Genomic DNA, 24456 nt, shown 5'->3' with positions numbered 1-24456 from the left:
GAAAATGGGGTTGAGGTAGAAGATCAGCCATGATTTCATTGAATGGCGGAGCAGGCTCGAGGGGCCGGATGGCCTACTCCTGCTCCTATTTCTTAAGTTCTTATTAAAGGAAAGTATTCAAACAAAAATTAAAGTAGAAAAGTCACCTGGTCCAGATGGGAAGCATCCTCGGTTACTGAGGGAAGTAAGGGTGGAAATTGCGGAGGCTCTGGCCACAATCTTCCAATCCTCCTTAGATATGAGGACAGTGCCAGAGGACTGGAGGATTGTGAATATTACACCGCCCTTCAAAAAAGGGGAGAAGGATAAACCGGCAAATTAGAGACAATAATCCGGGACAAAATTAATTGGCACTTGGAAAAGTCTGGACTAATAAATGAAAGTCAGCACGGATTTGTTCAAGGCCAATCGTGTTTGACTAACTTGATTGAGTTCTTTGATGAAGTAACGGAGAGGGTTGATGAGGGCAGTGTGGTTGATGTTGTGTATATGGACTTTCAAAAAAGGTGTTTCATAAAGTGCCACATAATAGACTTGTAGCAAAATTAAAGCCCATGGGATTAAAGGGACAGTGACAGCGTGGATACAAAATTGGCTCAGGGATAGAAAGCAGAGAGTAGTGGTGAACGGTTGTTTTTCAGACTGGAGGGAAGTTTACAGTGGTGTTCCTCAGGGGTCAGTATTAGGACCACTGCTTTTTTGATATATATTAATGACCTGGACTTGGGTATAGAGGGTATAATTTCAAAATTTGCAGGTGACACAAAACTTGGAAATGTAGTAAACAATGTGGAGGATAGTAACAGACTTCAGGAGGACAGAGACAGACTGGTGAAATGGGCAGACACATGGCAAATGCAATTTAAAGCAGAGAAGTGTGAAGTGATACATTTTGGAAGAATGAGGAGAGGCAAAATAAACTAAATGGTACAATTTTAAAGGGGGTGCAGGAACAGAGAGACCTGGGGGTGAAAATACACAAATCTAGTAAATCTCCTCTGCACCCTCTCTAAGGCCTTCACATCCTTCCTAAAGTGCGGTGCCCAGAATTGGACACAATACACCAGCTGAGGCCTAACCAGTGTTTTATAAAGGTTTAGCATAACTTCCTTGTTTTTGTACTCTCTGCTTCTATTAATAAAGCCCAGGATCCCGTATGATTTTTTAACAGCCTTCTGAACTTGTCCTGCAAACTTCAAAGATTTGTGTATGTTCACCAGAGGACACAGATTTAAGGTGATCGGCAAAAGAGCCAGAGGGGAGATGAGGAAACATTTTTTTTACGCAGCGAGTTGTTCTGATCTGGAATGCGCTGCCTGAAAGGGCGGTGGAAGCAGATTCAATAATAACTTTCATAAGGGAATTGGATAAATACTTGAAAGGGAAAAATTTGCAGGACTATGGGGAAAGAGCAGGGGAATGGGACTAATTGGAGAGCTCTTTCAAAGAGTCGGCACAGGCACGATGGGCGAATGGCCTCCCCTGTGCTGTACCTTGCTATGATACTGTGATACTATAATGAAAAAATATGTACAATTATTTTTAAAGCCCCGAGATGTTTTTTCAGATTTGCTCCCAACAGCGTCTGGGAGATTCACCTTTAATTCCTGGAGACTCCAGGTCAATCCTGGAGGGTTGGCAACCCCCATTGGGACATCCTGGGGATGTGAGAGGTTCAATATAAACGCATGTTCTGTGTCTTTCTTAAATATTAAACACTAACAAAACATTTTGTATTTTTAAGTCACATGGATAAATTTGAAAATCTTTAATTTCTGAACTCCCATTAACTTATTGACTGATTCCATTTTGTTTCCAACCACAAGGACACGGGTCAAGGACACGGGTCAAGGACACGGGTCAAGGACACGGGTCAAGGACACGTAGCATTAGGAACAGGAGGAGGCCATTCAGCCCCTCGAGCCTGTTCCGCCATTCAATTAGATCATGTCTGATCTGATCTGTCTCTTAACTCCATTTACCCACCTTAATACCCTCACCCAACAAAAATCTCCCAGAACGCCTCAGCCATTGAAGTACAGTCACTGTTGTAATGTAGGGTGTGGACACAGTTAACATTGAACAGTCCATAGGAAGAGTTTACAGGTGGCTGGAGCTCCTGATTTGAAGAACATATAGTGAGTTTGTTCTGTGAAATCCCCACCATCATCCCAAGAGAATCCCCTCATTCTGAGAACAGAGCCAAGCACCAATGGGGGCCCCCAGGGGACAGACTTTAAGCAGGGATTCCCCCAGGGGACAGACTTTAAGCAGGGATTCCCCCAGGGGAGAGGGTTTAAGCTGGGATTCCCCCTGGGAAGCAGGTTAAGCAGGGATTCCTCCGGGGAGCAGGATTACGCAGGGATTCCCCCGGGGAGCAGGGATTCTCCCAGGATGTCCCACGGAGCAGGGATTCCCCCAGGGAGCAGGGATTCTCCTGGGATTTCCCCGGGATTCCCTCAGAGAGCAGAGATTCCCCAGGATTTCCCCACGGAGCAGGGATTGCCCCGGGGAGGAGGGATTCCTCCGGGAGCAGAGATTCCACCGAGGAGCAGGGATTTCCCCCAGAGAGCAGGGGTTACCCCGGGGAGCAGGGATTCCCTTGGGATTCCCTGGGGTGCAGGGATTCCCCCAGGGAGCAGGGATCCCTCCAGGGAGCAGAGATTCCCCCGGGATTCCCTGGGGAGGAGGGATTCCCCTGGGGAGCAGAGATTCCCCTGGGATTCCCTGGGGAGCAGGGATTCTCTTGAGATTGCCCCGGGATTCCCCCAGGGAGCAGGGATCCGCCAGGATTCCCCCGGGGAGCAGGGATTCCCTCTGGGGAGCAGGGATTCCCCCTGGGGAGCAGGGATACCCCTGGGATTCCCCGAGGAGCAGGGATTTCCCCGGGGAGCAGGGATGCCCTCTTGGGAGCAGGGTTAAGCAGGGATTCCCTGGGGAGCAGGGTTTCCCCCAGAGAGCAGGGATTCCCCCGGGAGCAGGGATTCCCCCGGGGAACAGGGATCCCCCCAGGAAGCAGGGATATCCCCGGGATTTCCCCGGGGAGCAGAGATTCCACCGGAGCAGAGATGCCCTCTTGGGAGCAGGGTTAAGCAGGGATTCCCGGGGAGCAGCGATTCCCCCAGAGAGCAGGGATTCCCGGGGAGCAGCGATTCCCCCAGAGAGCAGGGATTCCCGGGGAGCAGGGATTCCCCCAGAGAGCAGGGATTCCCGGGGAGCAGGGATTCCCCCAGAGAGCAGGGATTCCCGGGGAGCAGGGATTCCCCCAGAGAGCAGGGATACCCCCAGAGAGCAGGGATTCCCGGGGAGCAGCGATTCCCCCAGAGAGCAGGGATTCCCGGGGAGCAGGGATTCCCCCAGAGAGCAGGGATTCCCCCAGAGAGCAGGGATTCCCGGGGAGCAGGGATTCCCCCAGAGAGCAGGGATACCCCCAGAGAGCAGGGATTCCCGGGGAGCAGCGATTCCCCCAGAGAGCAGGGATTCCCGGGGAGCAGGGATTCCCCCAGAGAGCAGGGATTCCCGGGGAGCAGCGATTCCCCCAGAGAGCAGGGATTCCCGGGGAGCAGGGATTCCCCCAGGGAGCAGGGATTCCCGGGGAGCAGGGATTCCCCCAGAGAGCAGGGATTCCCGGGGAGCAGGGATTCCCCCAGAGAGCAGGGATTCCCCCAGAGAGCAGGGATTCCCGGGGAGCAGCGATTCCCCCAGAGAGCAGGGATTCCCGGGGAGCAGCGATTCCCCCAGAGAGCAGGGATTCCCCCAGAGAGCAGGGATTCCCGGGGAGCAGCGATTCCCCCAGAGAGCAGGGATTCCCGGGGAGCAGGGATTCCCCCAGAGAGCAGGGATTCCCCCAGAGAGCAGGGATTCCCCCAGAGAGCAGGGATTCCCGGGGAGCAGCGATTCCCCCAGAGAGCAGGGATTCCCCCAGAGAGCAGGGATTCCCGGGGAGCAGCGATTCCCCCAGAGAGCAGGGATTCCCGGGGAGCAGGGATTCCCCCAGGGAGCAGCGATTCCCCCAGAGAGCAGGGATTCACGGGGAGCAGGGATTCCCCCAGAGAGCAGGGATTCCCCCAGAGAGCAGGGATTCCCGGGGAGCAGGGATTCCCCCAGAGAGCAGGGATTCCCCCAGAGAGCAGGGATTCCCCCAGAGAGCAGGGATTCCCCCAGAGAGCAGGGATTCCCGGGGAGCAGGGATTCCCCCAGAGAGCAGGGATTCCCCCAGAGAGCAGGGATTCCCGGGGAGCAGGGATTCCCCCAGAGAGCAGGGATTCCCCCAGAGAGCAGGGATTCCCGGGGAGCAGGGATTCCCCCAGAGAGCAGGGATTCCCGGGGAGCAGGGATTCCCCCAGAGAGCAGGGATTCCCCCAGAGAGCAGGGATTCCCGGGGAGCAGGGATTCCCCCGGGAGCAGGGATTCCCGGGGAGCAGGGATTCCCCCAGAGAGCAGGGATTCCCGGGGAGCAGGGATTCCCCCAGAGAGCAGGGATTCCCGGGGAGCAGGGATTCCCCCAGAGAGCAGGGATTCCCCCAGAGAGCAGGGATTCCCGGGGAGCAGGGATTCCCCCAGAGAGCAGGGATTCCCGGGGAGCAGGGATTCCCCCAGAGAGCAGGGATTCCCCCAGAGAGCAGGGATTCCCGGGGAGCAGGGATTCCCGGGGAGCAGGGATTCCCCCGGGAGCAGGGATTCCCCCGGGAGCTGGAGGCGTCATAATTGGTTAATGATTTGCCGGGTCCTGGGCGAGGGGGCGGGTCCCATTGTTCCACCAATAACGGGGTCTGCCTGCTGTGATTGACGGGAGCGGCGGGCCGCTCAGCCAATGGTGTGCGAGGGGCGGGGCGGGGCGCGGTGATTGACAGGTGCTCGGTATAAATGACAGGTCCCGTTAACCGGGCTCTCGGTCCGCGGGAAACTGCTGATCGGTGAGTGGCGGAGGGTCGGGAACAGCGGCCCCCCCCCCCCGGCAAACTGTTTATTATTATTATTATTATTATTATTATTATTCTTTATTTCGATGTTAAGGACTTTGTTGAGGGGAGAAAGTAACTGGAAATTGTCGGAGTGATGAATTGGTGCCGGAGTTTGTGCGATGGGGGTTTGAAGCTGTGAATCGCGGGGTTCGGGGGGAGTTTGGGGGTTAGTTTGGGGAGTTGTGGGGGGAGTTTGGAGGGGGTTAGGGGTTTGGAGGGGAGTTTGGGGAGTTGGGGGAGTTTGAGGGTTCGGGGGGGAGTTTGGGGGAAGGTTTGGGGGGGTTAGGGGAGAGTTTGGGGGTGTTGGGGGTTTGAAGCTGTGAATCCCGGGGTTTGGGGGGGGTCAGGGGGTTGGGGAGTTTGGGGGGGGTCAGGGGGTTGGGGGGGAGTTTGGGGGGTTAGGGGAGAGTTTGGGGGTGTTGGGGGTTTGAAGCTGTGAATCCCGGGGTTTGGGGGGGGGGTCGGGGGGTTGGGGAGTTTGGGGGGGGTCAGGGGGTTGGGGGGGAGTTTGGGGGTGTTGGGGGTTTGAAGCTGTGAATCCCGGGGTTTGGGGGGTCGGGGGGTTGGGGAGTTTGAGGGGGGGAGTTTGGGGGGTGAGTGTTGCTTTTATTCGGAATCTTGATTTGTGCGATGGTGAAAAATCTCTGCTTTTCTCTCACATTGAACTTTCAGCCAAATTCTCTTCGCCCTCAGTCCCCCCTCTGACCGCACTGACCCCCCTTTTCCCACCATGATCTCCCAACTGGAAGGCGCCATGGATTCAATCATCAAAGTTTTCTACAAATACTCGGGGAAGGAGGGGAATAAATACACGCTGACCAAGGCGGAGCTCAAGGACCTGCTGATGGGGGAGCTCGGAGCCTTCTTGAAGGTAATTTCCTATAAAATGTTGCGTTCGGATTTTGTAAAACTGAGAATCTGCAAACTGGTGCAGTGAATCCAGCTGCAGGTATCCAGCTGTGGAGAGACTCTGTATCCAGTGCTGAGTTTGGATCTTTGACGGTAATGGTTGGAATTCACAGCTGGAAACCCAGAGTTGGAGTGGGATGGAGGGCAGTTACTTTTTGAACTGATTTGGAGGGTGGAAGAGTTGAGGGAGGAGGAGGTTCTGTGGCCTGTTTGAGGTGCAGAGTGGGTTCCCATTGGTTGTCCAGAGAGACACCGATTGGGTCCAAACTCCTGTTTTTAGGAGGAGATGGAGTGAGTTGCAGGAATGATCAACCAGGAAACTTGGGGCAGGATTAGAGGAAGAAAGATTTGCATTTCACAACCTCAGGACATCCCAGAGTGCATTACAGCCAATAAAGTACAGCTGAAGTGTAGTCACTGTTGTAATGTAGGAAACACGGCAGCCAATTTACGCACAGCAAGATCCCACAAACAGCAATGAGATAAATGACCCGATAATCAGTTTTTTAGTGATGTTGGTTGAGGGATAAATATTGGCCCCAGGACACCGGGGAGAACCCCTCCGACAGTGCGGCGCTCCCTCAGTGCTGACCCTCCGACAGTGCGGCGCTCCCTCAGTGCTGACCCTCCGACAGTGCGGCGCTCCCTCAGTGCTGACCCTCCGACAGTGCGGCGCTCCCTCAGTGCTGACCCTCCGACAGTGCGGCGCTCCCTCAGTGCTGACCCTCCGACAGTGCGGCGCTCCCTCAGTGCTGACCCTCCGACAGTGCGGCCCTCCCTCAGTACTGACCCTCCGACAGTGCGGCGCTCCCTCAGTACTGACCCTCCAACAGTGCAGCACTCCCTCAGTATTGCAGTGAAGTGTCAGCCTGGATGAGTCTCTCCGTGGGACTGGGCTCCCACTTGTCTGGTGAGCCAGTGCTGAATCCCACTGTCCTATCGGGGAACAGCACTGAGCAGAGACCCTGCTCTCATAGGGGAAAAGAATCAGCATCAACAGAGGCCTCAGCCAATCACCTTTCCTTCTTCTTGGCTGGAGCAACAGAGAGTTGGAGAGGCTCCTTCACAGGAACATTTCCATTGTCCACACGTTGCTGGCAGTGTCATGTGAAGGGTTCCTTTATACCAGTTACAGCTGTTCAATCCAACACGAGAACTGCATTCCATCCTTCTTAAACATGAAAAGCGAGTGGGATTAGACTGGGTGGGATATTAAAGGGTACGGGGAGTGAGGGGGAGAGTGGGATTAGACTGGGTGGGATATTAAAGGGTACGGGGAGTGAGGGGGAGAGTGGGATTAGACTGGGTGGGATATTAAAGGGTACGGGGAGCGAGGGGGAGTGAGGGATTAGACTGGGTGGGATATTAAAGGGTACGGGGAGCGAGGGTCAGGGTGGGATTCGACTGGGTGGGATATTAAAGGGTACGCGGAGTGAGGGGGAGAGGGGGATTAGACTGGGTGGGATATTAAAGGGTACGGGGAGAGGGGGTTTAGACTGGGTGAGCTCTCTGCAGTCACCGGCTGAAAAATAAAATGCCCCAAAATGGGGTAGAGGAGCAGAGGGATCTGGGGGTAGAGATTCACAAATCACTAAAAGTAGTGACGCAGGTTAATAAGGCCATAAAAAAGGGAAACCAAGCACTGGGGTTCATTTCTGGAAAGAATTGAAAAGCAGAGAAATTACATTTTTTTTATTCGTTCTTGGGATGTGGGCGTCGCTGGCGAGGCCGGCATTTATTGCCCATCACTAATTGCCCTTGAGAAGGTGGTGGTGAGCCGCTGCCTTGAACCGCTGCAGTCCGTGTGGTGACGGTTCTCCCCCAGTGCTGTTAGGAAGGGAGTTCCAGGATTTTGACCCAGCGACGATGAAGGAACGGCGATATATTTCCAAGTCGGGATGGTGTGTGACTTGGAGGGGAACATGCAGGTGGTGTTGTTCCCATGTACCTGCTGCTCTTGTCCTTCTAGGTGGTAGAGGTCGTGGGTTTGGGAGGTGCTGTCGAAGAAGCCTTGGCGAGTTGCTGCAGTGCATCCTGTGGATGGTGCACACTGCAGCCACTGTGCGCCGGTGGTGAAGGGAGTGAATGTTTAGGGTGGTGGATGGGGTGCCAATCAAGCGGGCTGCTTTGTCCTGGATGGTGTCGAGCTTCTTGAGTGTTGTTGGAGCTGCACTCATCCAAGCAAGTGGAGAGTATTCCATCACACTCCTGACTTGTGCCTTGTAGATGGTGGAAAGGCTTTGGGGAGTCAGGAGGTGAGTCACTCGCCGCAGAATACCCAGCCTCTGACCTGCTCTTGCAGCCACAGTATTTATATGGCTGGTCCAGTTAAGTTTCTGGTCAATGGTGACCCCCAGGATGTTGATGGTGGGGGATTCGGCGATGGTAATGCCGTTGAATGTCAAGGGGAGGTGGTTAGACTCTCTCTTGTTGGAGATGGTCATTGCCTGGCACTTATCTGGCACGAATGTTACTTGCCACTTATCAGCCTGGATGTTGTCCAGGTCTTGCTGCATGTGGGCTCGGACTGCTTCATTATTTGAGGGGTTGCGAATGCAACTGAACACTGTACAGTCATCAGCGAACATCCCCATTTCTGACCTTATGATGGAGGGAAGGTCATTGATGAAGCAGCTGAAGATGGTTGGGCCTGGAACACTGCCCTGAGGAACTCCTGCAGCAATGTCCTGGGGCTGATATGATTGGCCTCCAACAACCACTACCATCTTCCTTTGTGCTGGGTATGACTCCAGCCACTGGAGAGTTTTCCCCCTGATTCCCATTGACTTCAATTTTACTCTGGCTCCTTGGTGCCACACTCGGTCAAATGCTGCCTTGATGTCAAGGGCAGTCACTCTCACCTCACCTCTGGAATTCAGCTCTTTTGTCCATGTTTGGACCAAGGCTGTAATGAGGTCTGGAGCCGAGTGGTCCTGGCGGAACCCAAACTGAGCATCGGTGAGCAGGTTATTGGTGAGTAAGTGCCGCTTGATAGCACTGTCGACAACACCTTCCATCACTTTGCTGATGATTGAGAGTAGACTGATGGGGCGGTAATTGGCTGGATTGGATTGTCCTGCTTTTTGTGGACAGGATACACCCGGGCAATTTTCCACATTGTCGGGTAGATGCCAGTGTTGTAGCTGTACTGGAACAGCTTGTATAGGACCTTAGTTAGACCACACTTGGAGAACTGTGCACAGTTCTGGTCTCCATTTTATAAAAAGGATATGGAGGCACTGGAGAAGGTGCAAAAAAGATTCACAAGGCTGATACCAGAACTGAGAGGTGATCTTTAAGATTATGAAAGGGTTTGACGGGGTAGATGTAGAGAAGATGTTTCTACTTGTGGGGGAGACCAAAACTAGGGGCCATAAATATAAGATAGTCACTAATAAATCCAATCGGGAATTCAGGAGAAACTTCTTTACTCAGAGAGTGGTGAGAATGTGGAACTCGCTCCCACAAGGAGTAGTTGAGGTGAATAGTGTAGATACATTTAAGGAGAAGCTGGATAAACACATGAGGGAGAAAGGAATAGAAGGATATGCTGATTGGGTGAGATGAAGTAGGGAGGGAGGAGGCTCGTGTGGAGCATAAACACCAGCATGGACCTGTTGGGCCGAATGGCCTGTTTCTGTGCTGTAAATTCGATGTAATGAGACCCTGCAGGTCTGGAGCTATTGAAAAAACTCACTTAAAGCACCAACTTTCACAAGTTTAAGGCTCAAAATTTCGGGTAAAGTACATCGAAGGATTCTTTCTTTTCAAAAAAGGAACTTTACACTATTTTTAAAATGTACACTTTCGAAAACGTAGGGCCCAATTTTAACCTAAACCGCCCGGGGGCACAGGGTCAGCGCCTGATTTAAACCCTGCGCGAATTTACTCTCCGTTGATTTCAATAGAGGGTTTGGGAGTAAATCCTAGTGGGGTCACAGACCCCTCCCCTTCACCCGATCACTTACCCTGTGCCGGATTCCGTTCCCTCAGGTCCAGCCGCCCGAAATCCCACTCCCGTCCACCGGCCTCCTCTTCATTCCCGCTGGGATCAGGTGGAGGGGAAATATTGGATCATTAGGAGTTACAGTGGGCCTGAGACTCACACTGGCCCCCTCGTGGGACCTTCTCCCCCCTCCTCCTGCCCCGATCCCCTCCCTCGTCCCGAATTAGAATCGGGGTTCATGGTTTGACGAGGTCCGGGCCCCGATTCTCCCACAATCCTCTGTGAATGTTGTGTGGGCTGTGGAGCTCTGCCCCTTGTTTGGCTCTGAGACCAGGGGTCGTTCCTGATCCCCAGGCAGCAGAACCGAGCTGTGATCACCCTCCCATTCAGGGAAGTGATGGGGAGGGGAGGGGAGGGGGGAGGGGACGGGAGAGGACGGGGGAGGGGGGAAATCAGAGTCTCACCTTTCGCTAAAAGTCTGACTCATTCCTGCCATGTTGACTGGTTGTTTGAAGTAATTGTTTTAATTGTGTTTCCATGTTGTCCCCATGGGATGAACTCCCACTGGAGAGTGGGAGGAATCACTTTGTTAATCTGACCTGCTAAATACCAGGGATCTGGGACCAGGGGGCCGACTGACTGCTGACTCTGGGAATGGGCCCAGGTCTCTCCAGGTTCACCAGGGGGGAACGGTGAAATCTCAGGACGTGTCTGTTCTGTGAAACATTGTTCACCAGATTCAGGTGAATAATGACCTGTAAAGGGTGGAATTATTCTCTGTCAATACGAGACCCCGTTTACCGGCGGTGACATTATTCGATGAGGGTAAATGTACATTGTGCTCCCAGGTTCACTGTTTACACCAATCGCACTGTGGCCTGTGGACCAACACTCATCGTTACTCCGTTACTGTCCCGAGGCGGAGTTATGGGTGAAAACTCCTCCAAAAATGTGAGATAATTTACTAGATGAGATTTTAATGAATGTTTGAGGTGATTTACAGTCTGGGAGCTGGATTCTCGCAGGAAGGAGTCATCAATGGAACCTGTCAAACGCAGTTTTGTTAGAACGGAGAGGGGGGGTGGAGAGGGGGGGTGGAGAGGGGGGGTGGAGAGGGGGGGTGGAGAGGGGGGGTGGAGAGGGGGGGTGGGGAGGGGGGTGGGGAGGGGGGTGGGGAGGGGGGGGGGTAGAGAGCGGGGAGGGGGAGGGGGAGTTGAGCGGGGAGGGGGGCGTTGAGCGGGGAGGGGGAGGGGGGTGTTGAGCGGGGAGGGGGAGGGGGAGTTGAGCGGGGAGGGGGAGGGGGGGTTGAGCGGGGAGGGGGAGGGGGGGTTGAGCGGGGAGGGGGAGGGGGGGTTGAGCGGGGGGGGGTTGAGCGGGGGAAGGGGCGTTGAGCGGGGAGGGGGGGAGGGGGCGTTGAGCAGAGAGAGGGGGTTGAGCGGGGGAGGGGGCGTTGAGGGGGGAGGGGGCGTTGAGCAGAGAGAGGGGGTTGAGCGGGGAGGGGGAGGGGGGATTGAGCGGGGAGGGGGAGGGGGGATTGAGCGGGGGAGGGGGAGGGGGGATTGAGCGGGGAGGGGGAGGGGGGATTGAGCGGGGGAGGGGGAGGGGGGATTGAGCGGGGGAGGGGGGCGTTGAGCGGGGGAGGGGGAGGGGGGCGTTGAGCGGGGAGGGGGAGGGGGGTTGAGCGGGGAGGGGGAGGGGGGTTCAGCGGGGAGGGGGAGGGGGGTTCAGCGAGGAGGGGGAGGGGGGGTTGAGCGGGGGAGGGGGCGTTGAGCAGAGAGAGGGGGTTGAGCGGGGAGGGGGAGGGGGGGTTGAGCGGGGAGGGGGAGGAGGGATTGAGCGGGGGAGGGGGCGTTGAGCAGGGAGGGGGGGAGGGGGGCGTTGAGCAGAGAGAGGGGGGTTGAGCGGGGAGGGGGAGGGGGGCGTTGAGCGGGGAGGGGGATGGGGGCGTTGAGCGGGGAGGGGGAGGGGGGGTTGAGCGGGGTGGGGGAGTGGGGGTTGAGCGGGGGGGGGGTTGAGGTGGGAGGGGGCGTTGAGCAGGGAGGGGGGCGTTGAGCAGAGAAAGGGGGTTGAGTGGGGAGGGGGAGGGGGGGTTGAGCGGGGAGGGGGAGGGGGGTTGAGCAGGGAGGGGGAGTTGAGCGGGGAGGGGGAGGGGGGTTGAGCAGGGAGGGGGAGTTGAGCGGGGAGGGGGGCGTTGAGCGGAGAGTGGGGGAGAGGGGGGGAGGGGGGTTGAGCGGGGAGAGGGGGGAGGGAGGATTAGGGAACCCACGATGGATCCCCTTCCTCCCACGCCTGGGGTTAAGATTACAGTCGGGCGCTGATGAGATTATCGGTGCCCAATCCGGGCATTTCAGGGGCCCCTCCCGCTTGCCAGCGTTTGATTGGAAAGTCTATTCTAGTCCAATGATCTTCTCTCCCCCACCCCCACTGCTCTTCCCTCCTACTGTTCTCACTCACTCTCCAACTCCTTCATTGTCTCCTGCTTCCTCTCCCCGATTCGTCACCTGATCTGTTTGCTACCGTATGTTTTTTTTAAAAAACATTTCAATTGTTTTAAATCCCCTAATTACAGATGGGAACCCCACCCCCCGCCCTGGAAGCAGCCCGAGGAGGGGAAGCACAGGGTGGAAGTGTGAATGTGAAGGCATTTCCCCCAGGGTTACGAGCAGCAGAGCCCGGGAGGGTTCACGACCCCGATTCCTGGGTGGGCTGTGATGTCGGCATTAGCCTCCGAGTCCAGAGCATCTGACACCCACCTCCTCGATCCCACTGTGCTGATATTGGTGGGATTAAGGATTTCACCCTCGACAGCAAGGTGAGACTCGGGTGCGAGTCAGTATCTGTGGAACTCGTACCCCAGGCTTAAGCCAAGTCTGTGAGCTCCATTAATTACCAATTAGAATCATAGAATCATTACAGCACAGAAGGAGGCCATTCGGCCCACTGAGCCCGTGCCAGCTCTCTGTAAGAGCAATCCAGTTAATCCCATCCCCCGCCCTTTCCCCGTAGCCCTCCAAATTTTTTCCCTTCAAGTATTTATCCAATTTTTGATGGCCATGATTGAATCTGCCTCCATCACCCTTTCAGGCAGTGCATTCCAGATCATAACTATTCGCTGTGGAAAAAAGTTTTTCCTCATGTCGCCTTTGGTTCTTTTGCCAATCACCTTAAATCTGTGTCCTCTGGTTCTTGACCCTTCCACCAATGGGAACAGTTTCTCTTTATTTATTTTATCTAAACCCTTTATGATTTTGAACACCTCTATCAAAACTCCTCGCAACCTTCTCTGCTCTATTGTAAACAATTTTACAACACCAAGTTATAGTCCAGCAATTTTATTTTAAATTCACCGAAAGCTTGTGAATTTAAAATAAAATTGCTGGACTATAACTTGGTGTTGTAAAATTGTTTACAATTGTCAACCCCAGTCCATCACCGGCATCTCCACATCATGACTACCTTCTCTGCTCTAAGGAGATTAACCCCAGAATCTCCAGTCTCTCCACGTAACTGAAGTCCCTCATCCCTGGAACCATTTTAGTAAATCTTTTCTGCACCCTCTCTAAGGCCTTTACATCTTTCCTAAAGTGCGGTGCCCAGAATTTAACACAATTCTCCAGTTGTGGCCGAACCAGTGTTTTATAAAGGGTCATCATAACTTCCTTGCTTTTGTACTCTATGCCTCTATTTATAAAGCCCAGGATCCCGTATGCTTTTTTAACTACTTTCACAACCTGCCCTGCCTCCTTTAATGATTTGTGCACATATACCCCCAGATCTCTCTGTTCCTGCACCCCTTTTAGAATTGTACCCTTTAGTTTATATTGCCTCTCCTTATTCTTCCTGTCAAAATGTATCACTTCCCACTTCTCTGCATTAAATTTCTTCTGCCATGTGTCCGCCCATTTCACCAGCCTGTCTATATCCTCTTGAAGTCTATCACTATCCTCCTCACTGTTTACTACACTTCCAAGTTTTGTGATATCTGCAAATTTTGAATTTGGGTGTATAAGTCATTAATATATATCAAGAAAAGCAGTGGTCCCAGCACCGACCCCTGGGGAACACCACTGTACACCTCCCTCCAGTCCAAAAAACAACCGTTCATCACTACTCTCTGTTTTCTGTCTCTCAGGCAATTCTGTATCCATGCTGCCACTGCCCTTTATTCCATGGGCTTCAATTTTGCTGACAAGTCTATTATGTGGCACTTTATCAAACGCCTTTTGAAAGTCCATATACACCACATCAATCGCATCGACCCTCTCTGTTACCTCATCAAAAAAGTCAATCACGTTAACCACGATTTGCCTTTAACAAATCCGTGCTGGCTTTCCCTAATCAATCCACCCTTGTCCAAGTGACAGTTAATTCTGTCCCGGATTATCATTTCTAAAAGTTTCCCCACCACCGAGATTAAACTGACTGGCCTGTAGTTGCTGGGTTTATCCTTACACCTTTTTTGAACAAGGGTGTAACATTTGCAATTCTCCAGTCCTCTGGCACCACCCATGTATCTAAGAATGTTTGGAAGATTATGGCCAGCAGCTCCGCAATTTCCACCCTTACTTCCCTCAGCACCTGAGGATGCATCCCATCCGGACCGGGTGACTGATCTACATTAAGTACAGCCAGCCTTTCTAGTACCTCCTCTTTATAAATTTTCACCCCATCCAGTATCTCAACTGCCTCCCCTTTTACTGTGACTCTGGCAGCATCTTCTTCCTTGGTAAAGACAGATGCAAAGTCCTCATTTAGTACCTCGGCCATCCCCTCTGCCTCCATGAGTAGATCTCCTTTATGGTCCCTAATCAGCCCCACCCCTCCTCTTACTACCTGTTTTTTTTATTTGTCTATGGGATGTGGGCGTCACTGGCAAGGCCAGCATTTATTGTCCTTGAGAGGGTGGTGGTGAGCCGCCTTCTTGACAACTGAGTGGTTTTGCTAGGCCATTTCAGAGGGCGATTAAGAATCAGCCACATTGTTGTGGGTCTGGAGTCACATATAGGCCCAGACTGGGTAAGGACGGCAGGTTTCCTTCCCTAAGGGGCATTCGTGAACCAGATGGTTTTTTACAACAATCCGGTAGTTTCATGGCCACCATTACTGATACTAGTTTTTTTTAAATTCCAGATTTTATTTAATTAATTGAATTTAAATTCCCCAGCTGCCATGGTGGGATTTAAACTCATGACTTTGGATTATTCGGCTAGGCCCCTGGATTACTAGTCCAGTAACATAACCACTATGCTACTGTACCCTGATTACTTGCATATTTACTGTTTATTTGCCTGTAGAAGACGTTTGGATTCCCTTTTATATTGGCCCCCAGTCTGTTCTCAGACTCTCTCTTTGCCCCTCTTATTTCCTTTTTCACTTCTCCTCTGAACTTTCTATATTCAGCCTGGTTCTCACTTGTGTTCTCAACCTGACATCTATCATACGCCCCCTTTTCTGCTTCATCTTATTCTCTATCTCTTTCATCACCCAGGGAGCTCTGGCTTTAGTTGCCCTCCTTTCTCCCTCATGGGAATGTACCTGGACTGTACCCAAACCATCTCCTCTTTAAAGGCCGCCCAATGATCAATTATTGTTTTGCCTGCCAATCTTTGATTCTAATTTACCCGGGCCAGACCCGCCGAAATTGGCCCTCCTGTAATCAAGTATTTATACTTTAAAGTGCTGCTGGTCCTTTTCTATAACTAATCTAAACCTTATGATATTATGATCGCTGTTCCCTAAATGTTCCCCCACTGACACTTGCTCCACTTGACCCACCTCATTCCCCAGAACCAGATCCAGCATTGCCTCCTTCCTCGTTGGGCCAGAAACATACTGATCGAGAAAGTTCTCCTGAACACACTTCAGAAATTCCTCCCTCTCTTTGCCCTTTTCACTATTACTATCCCAGTCTATATTAGGATAGTTGAAGTCCCCCATTATCACTACTCTATAGTTCTTGCACCTCTCTGTAATTTCCCTGCAAATTTGCTCCTCTATCTCCTTCCCACGAGTTGCACTGGGACTAGATGGGGAAGGTTGGGGGAGAGAGACTGGTGGTGATGTGGGCAGGGATTCACTGGCTGGGAAGACCTGGTGTCACCAGCACAGGGTCTGAAACTGAATGTGGAGCTGAACTATGAAGCTGATTACACATTAAACACGGCACAATCCACAACAGGGCTCAGTCGAGTTAGACTGTCCCTCTCGTCACCCTGGTGTACGTTTACTGACCAATCTCACAGCGGCAGAGTTACAGCTCTCCTCTGACCAGCATTCCCACCACAATACTCATCCTCCAATTAACTCCGACATTAATGTCTCCGTCTATCTCCGAAATCTGTATGCAACTGATTGGGTGGCAGCCGTGGCTCACACTCTCACCTCTGAGTCAGAAGGTCGTGGGTTCAAGTCCTGCTCCAGGGACATGAGCACAAAATCCAGACCCACACTCCCACTGCAGTACTGAGGGAGGGCCGCACTGTCGGAGGGTCAGTACTGAGGGAGTGCAGCACTGTCGGAGGGTCAGTACTGAGGGAGTGCCGCACTGTCGGAGGGTCAGTACTGAGGGAGTGCAGCACTGTCGGAGGGTCAGTACTGAGGGAGTGCAGCACTGTCGGAGGGTCAGTACTGAGGGAGGGCTGCACTGTCGGAGGGTCAGTACTGGGGGAGGGCTGCACTGTCGGAGGGTCAGTACTGAGGGAGTGCAGCACTGTCGGAGGGTCAGTACTGAGGGAGGGCTGCACTGTCGGAGGGTCAGTACTGAGGGAGGGCTGCACTGTCGGAGGGTCAGTACTGAGGGAGCACCGCGCTGTCGGAGGGTCAGTACTGAGGGAGCACCGCCCTGTCGGAGGGTCAGTACTGAGGGAGCACCGTGCTGTCGGAGGGTCAGTACTGAGGGAGCGCCGCACTGTCGGAGGGTCAGTACTGAGGGAGCGCCGCACTGTTGGAGGGTCAGTACTGAGGGAGCGCTGCACTGTCGGAGGGTCAGTACTGAGGGAGCGCCGCACTGTCGGAGGGTCAGTACTGAGGGAGCGCCGCACTGTCGGAGGGTCAGTACTGAGGGAGCGCCGCACTGTCGGAGGGTCGGTACTGAGGGAGCGCCGCACTGTCGGAGGGTCAGTACTGAGGGAGCGCCGCACTGTCGGAGGGTCAGAACTGAGGGAGCGCCGCACTGTCGGAGGGTCAGTACTGAGGGAGCGCCGCACTGTCGGAGGGTCAGTACTGAGGGAGCGCCGCACTGTCGGAGGGTCAGTACTGAGGGAGTGCCGCACTCTCAGGTGGATGTAAAAGATGCTAGGGCACTATTTGAAGAAGAGCAGGAATATTTATGGTGTGACACGGTCACAGCCCCCTACCCTGCCTGAAGAACGCACCAATCACGGCCAGTCTGAGGATTTCCACAAGGGGTCAGTTTTGTGCTGTGGGCCCAAGTTCACTGAGACCTGAGTTGAGATTTTCTCCGACTCCTCGCAGAAACACACGGCCACTTTCATCCTGCCAGTCGAGATCTGATTCACACCCGGTGCACTAACGCACCATTAGTCAGAGAACGTCCAATATTGGGACAGGCTGTGGGAATCACACCGTCAATCCCAGCAGAACAAAACCCACTCAGATTAACAAGGACCATCATCTCACTCTGCACCTCCCGCTAAAGACAAACATATTTCACAGCTCCTTTCAACTGAATCTGTATCTTCAGCAAGTCCAAATTAAGTGGCCTCTGGGATGACGAGTCCCAGGGACTGACTGAACCCCAGAAATTTAGGGTTTTTAAAATTCATTCTCGGGATGTGGGCATCGCTGGCGAGGCCGGCATTTATTGCCCATCCCTTTGTTCCCAAGAAGGTTTGATACAACTGGGCATCGCTGGGCCACTTCAGATGGCAGTTAAGAGTCAACCACGTTGGGACTGGAGTCACCTATAGGCCCAGAACGGGTAAGGACGGCAGGTTTCCTTCCCTAAAGGATATCAGTGAACCAGTTGGGTTTTTACGACAATCCGACAGCTTCACACTCACTTTTACTGAGACCTGACTTTTCTTTCCACATTTTTTAAACTTAATTCAAATTCTCAAACTGTCCTGGATTTGAACTCAGGTTCTCTGGATTATTAGTCCAGTAACAGAATCACTGCACTACAGTACCCGCCTTTGGTTCAATAATTACCCCCACAAAAAGGAACCAGCTGTCTGGGGAATGTACCAGGTGCTGTGTAGATATGTGAGCTGTACAGACACAGACGGAGACGGAGACACAGACACACCCTCCCTGCTTGCTGCAGCTTTTGGGAATGTTCTAAACATGGTAATTTTATATTTGTGAAAAGCAAACGAGCTGAAACCTGCCGGCAACGTGTTGCAATCCAGATCCCTCGATCCGGGGGCTGGGCTTCCAGTCACTTATTGCTTCAGGATTCGAGAGTTGAGCAAGAGCGTTAGACGTGGCCGCGAAATGCTTTTGTAACGTTGCAATCTGGGCTCCCAGATTCTCGGTTGGTTTGCGGGTGTTAATACTTAAACTCTAGAAATGAGAAGACTGAGGGGTGACCAGATAAAGGTCTTTAAAATTATGAAGGAGTTTGATAGGGTAGATGTAGAGAAGATGTTTCCACTTGTGGGGGAGACCAGAACTAGGGGCCATAAATATAAGATAGTCACTAATAAATCCAATCGGGAATTCAGGAGAAACTTCTTTACCCAGAGAGTGGTGAGAATGTGGAACTCACTCCCACAAGAATTAGTTGAGGTGAATAACATCGATGTATTTAAGGGGAAGCTGGATAAACACATGAGGGAGAAAGGAATAGAAGGATATGCTGATAGGGTGAGATGAAGTAGGGAGGGAGCAGGCTCGTGTGGAGCATAAACACCGGCATAGACCTGTTGGGCCGAATGGCCTGTTTCTGTGCTGTACGTTCTATGTAATTCTATGTAATTACACATCATCCACTCAAAAGTAATTTATCCCAAACAAACGACTCTCGGTGGGAATACTTGAGGGTTGGAGGGACCAGGGGTCTCTCCCATAACAAGCACGGGGAACACAAGCTGAGGGTCCCCTTTGCAGCAATCAGGTCGAGGCTGTGAAACGCTGAATGGCATCATAGAATCATAGAATCATACAATCATAGAAGTTTACAACATGGAAACAGGCCCTTCGGCCCAACATGTCCATGTCGCCCAGTTTATACCACTAAGCTAGTCCCAATTGCCTGCACTTGGCCCATATCCCTCTATACCCATCTTACCCATGTAACTGTCCAAATGCTTTTTAAAAGACAAAATTGTACCCGCCTCTACTACTGCCTCTGGCAGCTCGTTCCAGACACTCACCACCCTTTGAGTGAAACAATTGCCCCTCTGGACCCTTTTGTATCTCTCCCCTCTCAACTTAAATCTATGTCCCCTCGTTATAGACTCCCCTACCTTTGGGAAAAGATTTTGACTATCGACCTTATCTATGCCCCTCATTATTTTATAGACTTCTATAAGATCACCCCAAAACCTCCTACTCTCCAGGGAAAAAAGTCTCAGCCTATCCAACCTCTCCCTATAAGTCAAACCATCAAGTCCCGGTAGCATCCTAGTAAATCTTTTCTGCACTCTTTCTAGTTTAATAATATCCTTTCTATAATAGGGTGACCAGAACTGTACACAGTATTCCAAGTGTGGCCTAACTAATGTCTTGTACAACTTCAACAAGACATCCCAACTCCTGTATTCAATGTTCTGACCAATGAAACCAAGCATGCTGAATGCCTTCTTCACCACCCTATCCACCTGTGACTCCACTTTCAAGGAGCTATGAACCTGTACTCCTAGATCTCTTTGTTCTATAACTCTCCCCAACGCCCTACCATTAACGGAGTAGGTCCTGGCCCGATTCGATCTACCAAAATGCATCACCTCACATTTATCTAAATTAAACTCCATCTGCCATTCATCGGCCCACTGGCCCAATTTATCAAGATCCCGTTGCAATCCTAGATAACCTTCTTCACTGTCCACAATGCCACCAATCTTGGTGTCATCTGCAAACTTACTAACCATGCCTCCTAAATTCTCATCCAAATCATTAATATAAATAACAAATAACAGCGGACCCAGCACCGATCCCTGAGGCACACCGCTGGTCACAGGCCTCCAGTCTGAAAAACAACCCTCTACAACCACCCTCTGTCTTCTGTCTTCAAGCCAATGTTGTATCCAATTGGCTACCTCACCTTGGATCCCGTGAGATTTAACCTTATGTAACAACCTACCATGCGGTACCTTGTCAAAGGCTTTGCTGAAGTCCATGTAGACCACGTCTACTGCACAGCCCTCATCTATCTTCTTGGTTACCCCTTCAAAAAACTCAATCAAATTCGTGAGACATGATTTTCCTCTCACAAAACGAGCAGATCTTGGGGCAGCTGTCGATGGACCAGTGTCGCTGGACGGTGGAACAAACCTTCTCTGCGGCTCCACTGCCCACAATCCAGGGAGGGAATCTTCAGTGACAGCGAGTCCTGTGATTCCGGGCACTGCTTCAGGAAACTAGTTTTTGCACAAAGGGTAGAGAAATCTACTGCTCGGTGCGGGACCGAGGCACACAGACCAGGTCAGTGCGGGACCGAGGCACACAGACCAGGTCAGTGCGGGACCGAGGCACACAGACCAGGTCAGTGCGGGACCGAGGCACACAGACCAGGTCAGTGCGGGACCGAGGCACACAGACCAGGTCAGTGCTGCCTTCCGGTTGGAGTCTGAGCTGATCTCAGCTGGAGTGTTACTGTTGGTTTCAGTTCCCTAGGGTCCCGGCTCCTGATCATTGACCAAATGCGGGCGATTTGTGACAGGTGAAACTTTCTGTGGAACGGTCGCTTACCGATTAGAAACCTGAATCTTCGGAGTGAATGAGTTGAATTCAGTGCCTTTCTCTGAAGTTCCACCCATTCCTGCAACTCAATACAGGATACACCCGGCCTGACCATGTGGAGCTCAGCTCTTTGCACTCTTGTCTTCTGGCAAATATTTGCCTCCAACTCAGTATACGGAGTGATTATCTCGGAACAATAGATATTTACACAAGTCTCGTTAGCAGCTTTGAACCAAACCTGGTCACAAAAAGGCAATTTGTCTTCAGTCAAAGTCTCAGAACTAACCTCAGACTGGGCTTCGATGGAGAATCCGTTCAAAGTGCCACCTCCCATCACCCCCCCTCAAAATAGCAACTAGAGGGACCTGCAAAGGCCTCAGTCTGAGGCCGGGTCACCATCGCCCCCGAGAAGGACACGCATTTAAAAGGCAGAAGTTAGCAGGAAGATGGGAAGACGGATGGAGCATCTTTACCCAAAGGGGAATTGAGGGGAGTAAGTTACCAGGGAGGGTCATTGAAACGGTGAGTGTGATGGGGTCAAGGGGACATTGGATGTGATTCTGGAGAGAGAAGGGATTGAGGGATGTAGTGGGTAGGTGGGGGGGAGGGATGTAGTGGGTAGGTGGGGGGGAGGGATGTAGCGGGTAGGTGGGGGGGGAGGGATGTAGTGGGTAGGTGGGGGGGAGGGATGTAGCGGGTAGGTGGGGGGGAGGGATGTAGTGGGTAGGTGGGGGGGGAGGGATGTAGTGGGTAGGTGGGGTGGAGGGATGTAGTGGGTAGGTGGGGGGGAGGGATGTAGCGGGTAGGTGGGGGGGGAGGGATGTAGTGGGTAGGTGGGGGGGGAGGGATGTAGTGGGTAGGTGGGGGGGAGGGATGTAGTGGGTAGGTGGGGGGGAGGGATGTAGTGGGTAGGTGGGGGGGAGGGATGTAGTGGGTAGGTGGGGGGGGAGGGATGTAGTGGGTAGGTGGGGGGGAGGGATGTAGTGGGTAGGTGGGGGGGAGGGATGTAGCGGGTAGGTGGGACACTGAGCCTCTTTGTGCTCGGCTGCGTTGGGTGTCAGGCCTAGTTTGGGCAAACTGGAACGAGGTTTCAAATGACAGGATTTCACCTGCCAGATGTTCGATCCCAATTTTCTCCTGGTCTCTCCTGTATCTGAACCCAACAGGCTGGGGGAGCATCAACATCAAGTCGTGTCACACACACAGAAACAGAGTTACACCCAGAGTTACACAGACACACTCAGAAAAACACATCCAGAGACACACAGAGACACACACAGACACACAGAGACACACGCACACTCACAAACACGTCAGCAGTTCCTGTTAGGAAAATGATAAACTTCATCCTGTGACCCCCCTCATTGCCTGAAGCAGGGCCCGAGATCAGTGAGGTGTGTGAGCTCTCCCTGGGATAGAAACACAGGCTGTAATCAAACAGTGATGGGCCTTGTGGGGTTTAATCATCTTCAAGAGCTGAGCTTACTTACAAGCGATGGGTGGAATAAAATCTAAAATAAGAACCGCCATCACAGATATGGGAAGTTTGGCTCAGTGCGTAAATCTCCCTCCGAGTCAGGAGTTTGTGGGTTCAAGCCCCACTCCATTGAACCCATAATCCAGGCTGACACTCCAGTGCAGTGCTGAGGGAGCGCTGCACTGTCGGAGGGGCAGTGCTGAGGGAGTGCTGCACTGTCGGAGGGGCAGTACTGAGGGAGTGCTGCACTGTCGGAGGGGCAGTGCTGAGGGAGCGCTGCACTGTCGGAGGGTCAGTACTGAGGGAGCGCTGCACTGTCGGAGGGGCAGTGCTGAGGGAGCGCTGCACTGTCGGAGGGGCAGTACTGAGGGAGTGCTGCACTGTCAGAGGGGCAGTGCTGAGGGAGCGCTGCACTGTCGGAGGGGCAGTGCTGAGGGAGCGCTGCACTGTCGGAGGGGCAGTGCTGAGGGAGCGCTGCACTGTCGGAGGGTCAGTACTGAGGGAGTGCTGCACTGTCGGAGGGGCAGTGCTGAGGGAGCGCTGCACTGTCGGAGGGGCAGTGCTGAGGGAGTGCCGCACTGTCGGAGGGGCAGTGCTGAGGGAGCGCCGCACTGTCGGAGGGGCAGTGCTGAGGGAGCGCCGCACTGTCGGAGGGGCAGTGCTGAGGGAGCGCCGCACTGTCGGAGGGGCAGTGCTGAGGGAGCGCCGCACTGTCGGAGGGGCAATGCTGAGGGAGCGCCGCACTGTCGGAGGGGCAGTGCTGAGGGAGCGCTGCACTGTCGGAGGGGCAGTGCTGAGGGAGCGCTGCACTGTCGGAGGAGACAACTTTTGGATGAGACATTAAACCGAGGCCCCATCTGTCCTCTCAGGTGGCTGTAAAAGAGCCCACGGCCACTATTCGAAGAAGAGCAGGGGAGTTCTCCCCAGTGTCCTGGGCCAATATTTATCCCTCAAACAACATCATGAAAAAAAAATTTATCCGGTCATTACCACATTGCTGTTTGTGGGATCTTGCTGTGTGCAAATTGGCTGCCGTGTTTCCTACATTACAACAGTGACTACACTTCAAAAGTACTTCACTGGCTGTAAAGCTCTTTGGGACATCCTGAGGTGGTGAAAGACAGTTTATAAATCAACTGCTTTCTTTAACAGCTTAATTTGAACAGGCGATGTTTGTATTTGTGATTTTACCAAACCAAGTATCTGAATATTGGCCGCTGATGGACAACCTTTGGATTGAGAACAATGGACAGCTCACGTTCCCTTTCTACACTGGAGACGACACCTTCCCAGGACAGTCAATCCTGTGTGGAGCGATTTCCCTCTCAATAACTGCTGAATGGCAGAAAGCGGAGAATTTACGATGTGTAGGTTTTATTTAATCTGTTCTCTTCCCACAGAGTCAGAAAGATCCCAATTCCGTGGATGTCATCCTGAGAGACCTGGACGTGAACTGTGATGGGCAGGTGGATTTCCAGGAGTTTGTTCACCTGGTGACAGCACTCACCATTGCCTGCAACGACTTCTTTATTGAGCTTCTCAAAAAACAGGGAAAGTTGTGAAGAGTGAAATGAACCAGCCAGTCGAGGCCTGAGTACGGGGTTTGGGGTTAGGGAGTGAGCAGGTGAGTGGAGAATCCTCTCCTTAAATCCACAAACTCTGGACATTCTTCCTGTAGCTTCAATAAAGGTGATAATCACACTGCCTGGTTTTTCTGATTTCATTTGTTAATTTGGTGTTTTCTAATTGATTGAAGTTCAATGATAACGACAACAACTTGCTTTTATATACAGCAACAACTTGCATTTATATAGCGCCTTTAACATAAGAAAACCTCCCACGGTGCTTCACAGGAGCGATTATCAAATAAAATTTAACACCGAGCCACATAAGGAGATATTAGGACAGGTGACCAAAAACTTGGTCAAAGAGGTAGGTTTTAAGAAGCGCCTTAAAGGAGGAGAGAGAGGCGGAGAGGTTTAGGGAGGGAATTCCAGAGCTTAGGGCCCAGGCAGCTGAAGGCACGGCCGCCAATGGTGGAGCGATGGAAATCGGGGATGAGCAAGAGGCCAGAATTGGAGGAATGCAGAGATCTCAGAGGGTTGTAGGGCTGGAGGAGGTTACAGAGATAGGGAGGGGCGAGCGCCATGGAAACTTAGGTTTTCTACGAATATGGGAATATTTATGGACAGCCCCCTACCCTGCCTGAAGAACGCACCAATCACGGCCAGTCTGAGGATTTCCACAAGGGGTCAGTTTTGTGCTGTGGGCCCAAGTTCACTGAGACCTGAGTTGAG

General features: G+C 52.6%; 1 protein-coding gene across 2 annotated transcripts in view; it reads left to right on the top strand.

Moving 5' to 3' along the window:
• Window positions 1–23860, top strand: part of LOC137299671 (protein S100-A1-like) — a 29812-nt gene extending 5952 nt beyond the window's left edge. The window contains exons 1-3 of one of the 2 annotated variants that reach the window (XM_067968606.1): window positions 4849–4916; window positions 5637–5835; window positions 23560–23860. In XM_067968606.1, coding sequence (XP_067824707.1) covers window positions 4867–4916; window positions 5637–5835; window positions 23560–23721 — 411 coding nt within the window. In that variant the 5' untranslated portion in view covers window positions 4849–4866 and the 3' untranslated portion in view covers window positions 23722–23860. Of the gene's footprint in view, window positions 1–4848; window positions 4917–5636; window positions 5836–23559 lie in introns of those variants that run through there. The other variant, XM_067968607.1, reaches the window with a different exon arrangement.
• The last annotated feature ends 596 nt before the right edge of the window (window positions 23861–24456 follow it).

This window comes from Heptranchias perlo, chromosome 29, assembly GCF_035084215.1.
Source record: "Heptranchias perlo isolate sHepPer1 chromosome 29, sHepPer1.hap1, whole genome shotgun sequence".
Classification (NCBI taxonomy): domain Eukaryota; kingdom Metazoa; phylum Chordata; class Chondrichthyes; order Hexanchiformes; family Hexanchidae; genus Heptranchias; species Heptranchias perlo.
Note: the sequence above shows the minus strand (reverse complement) of the source record. Positions and strands in the feature narration are given on the sequence as shown.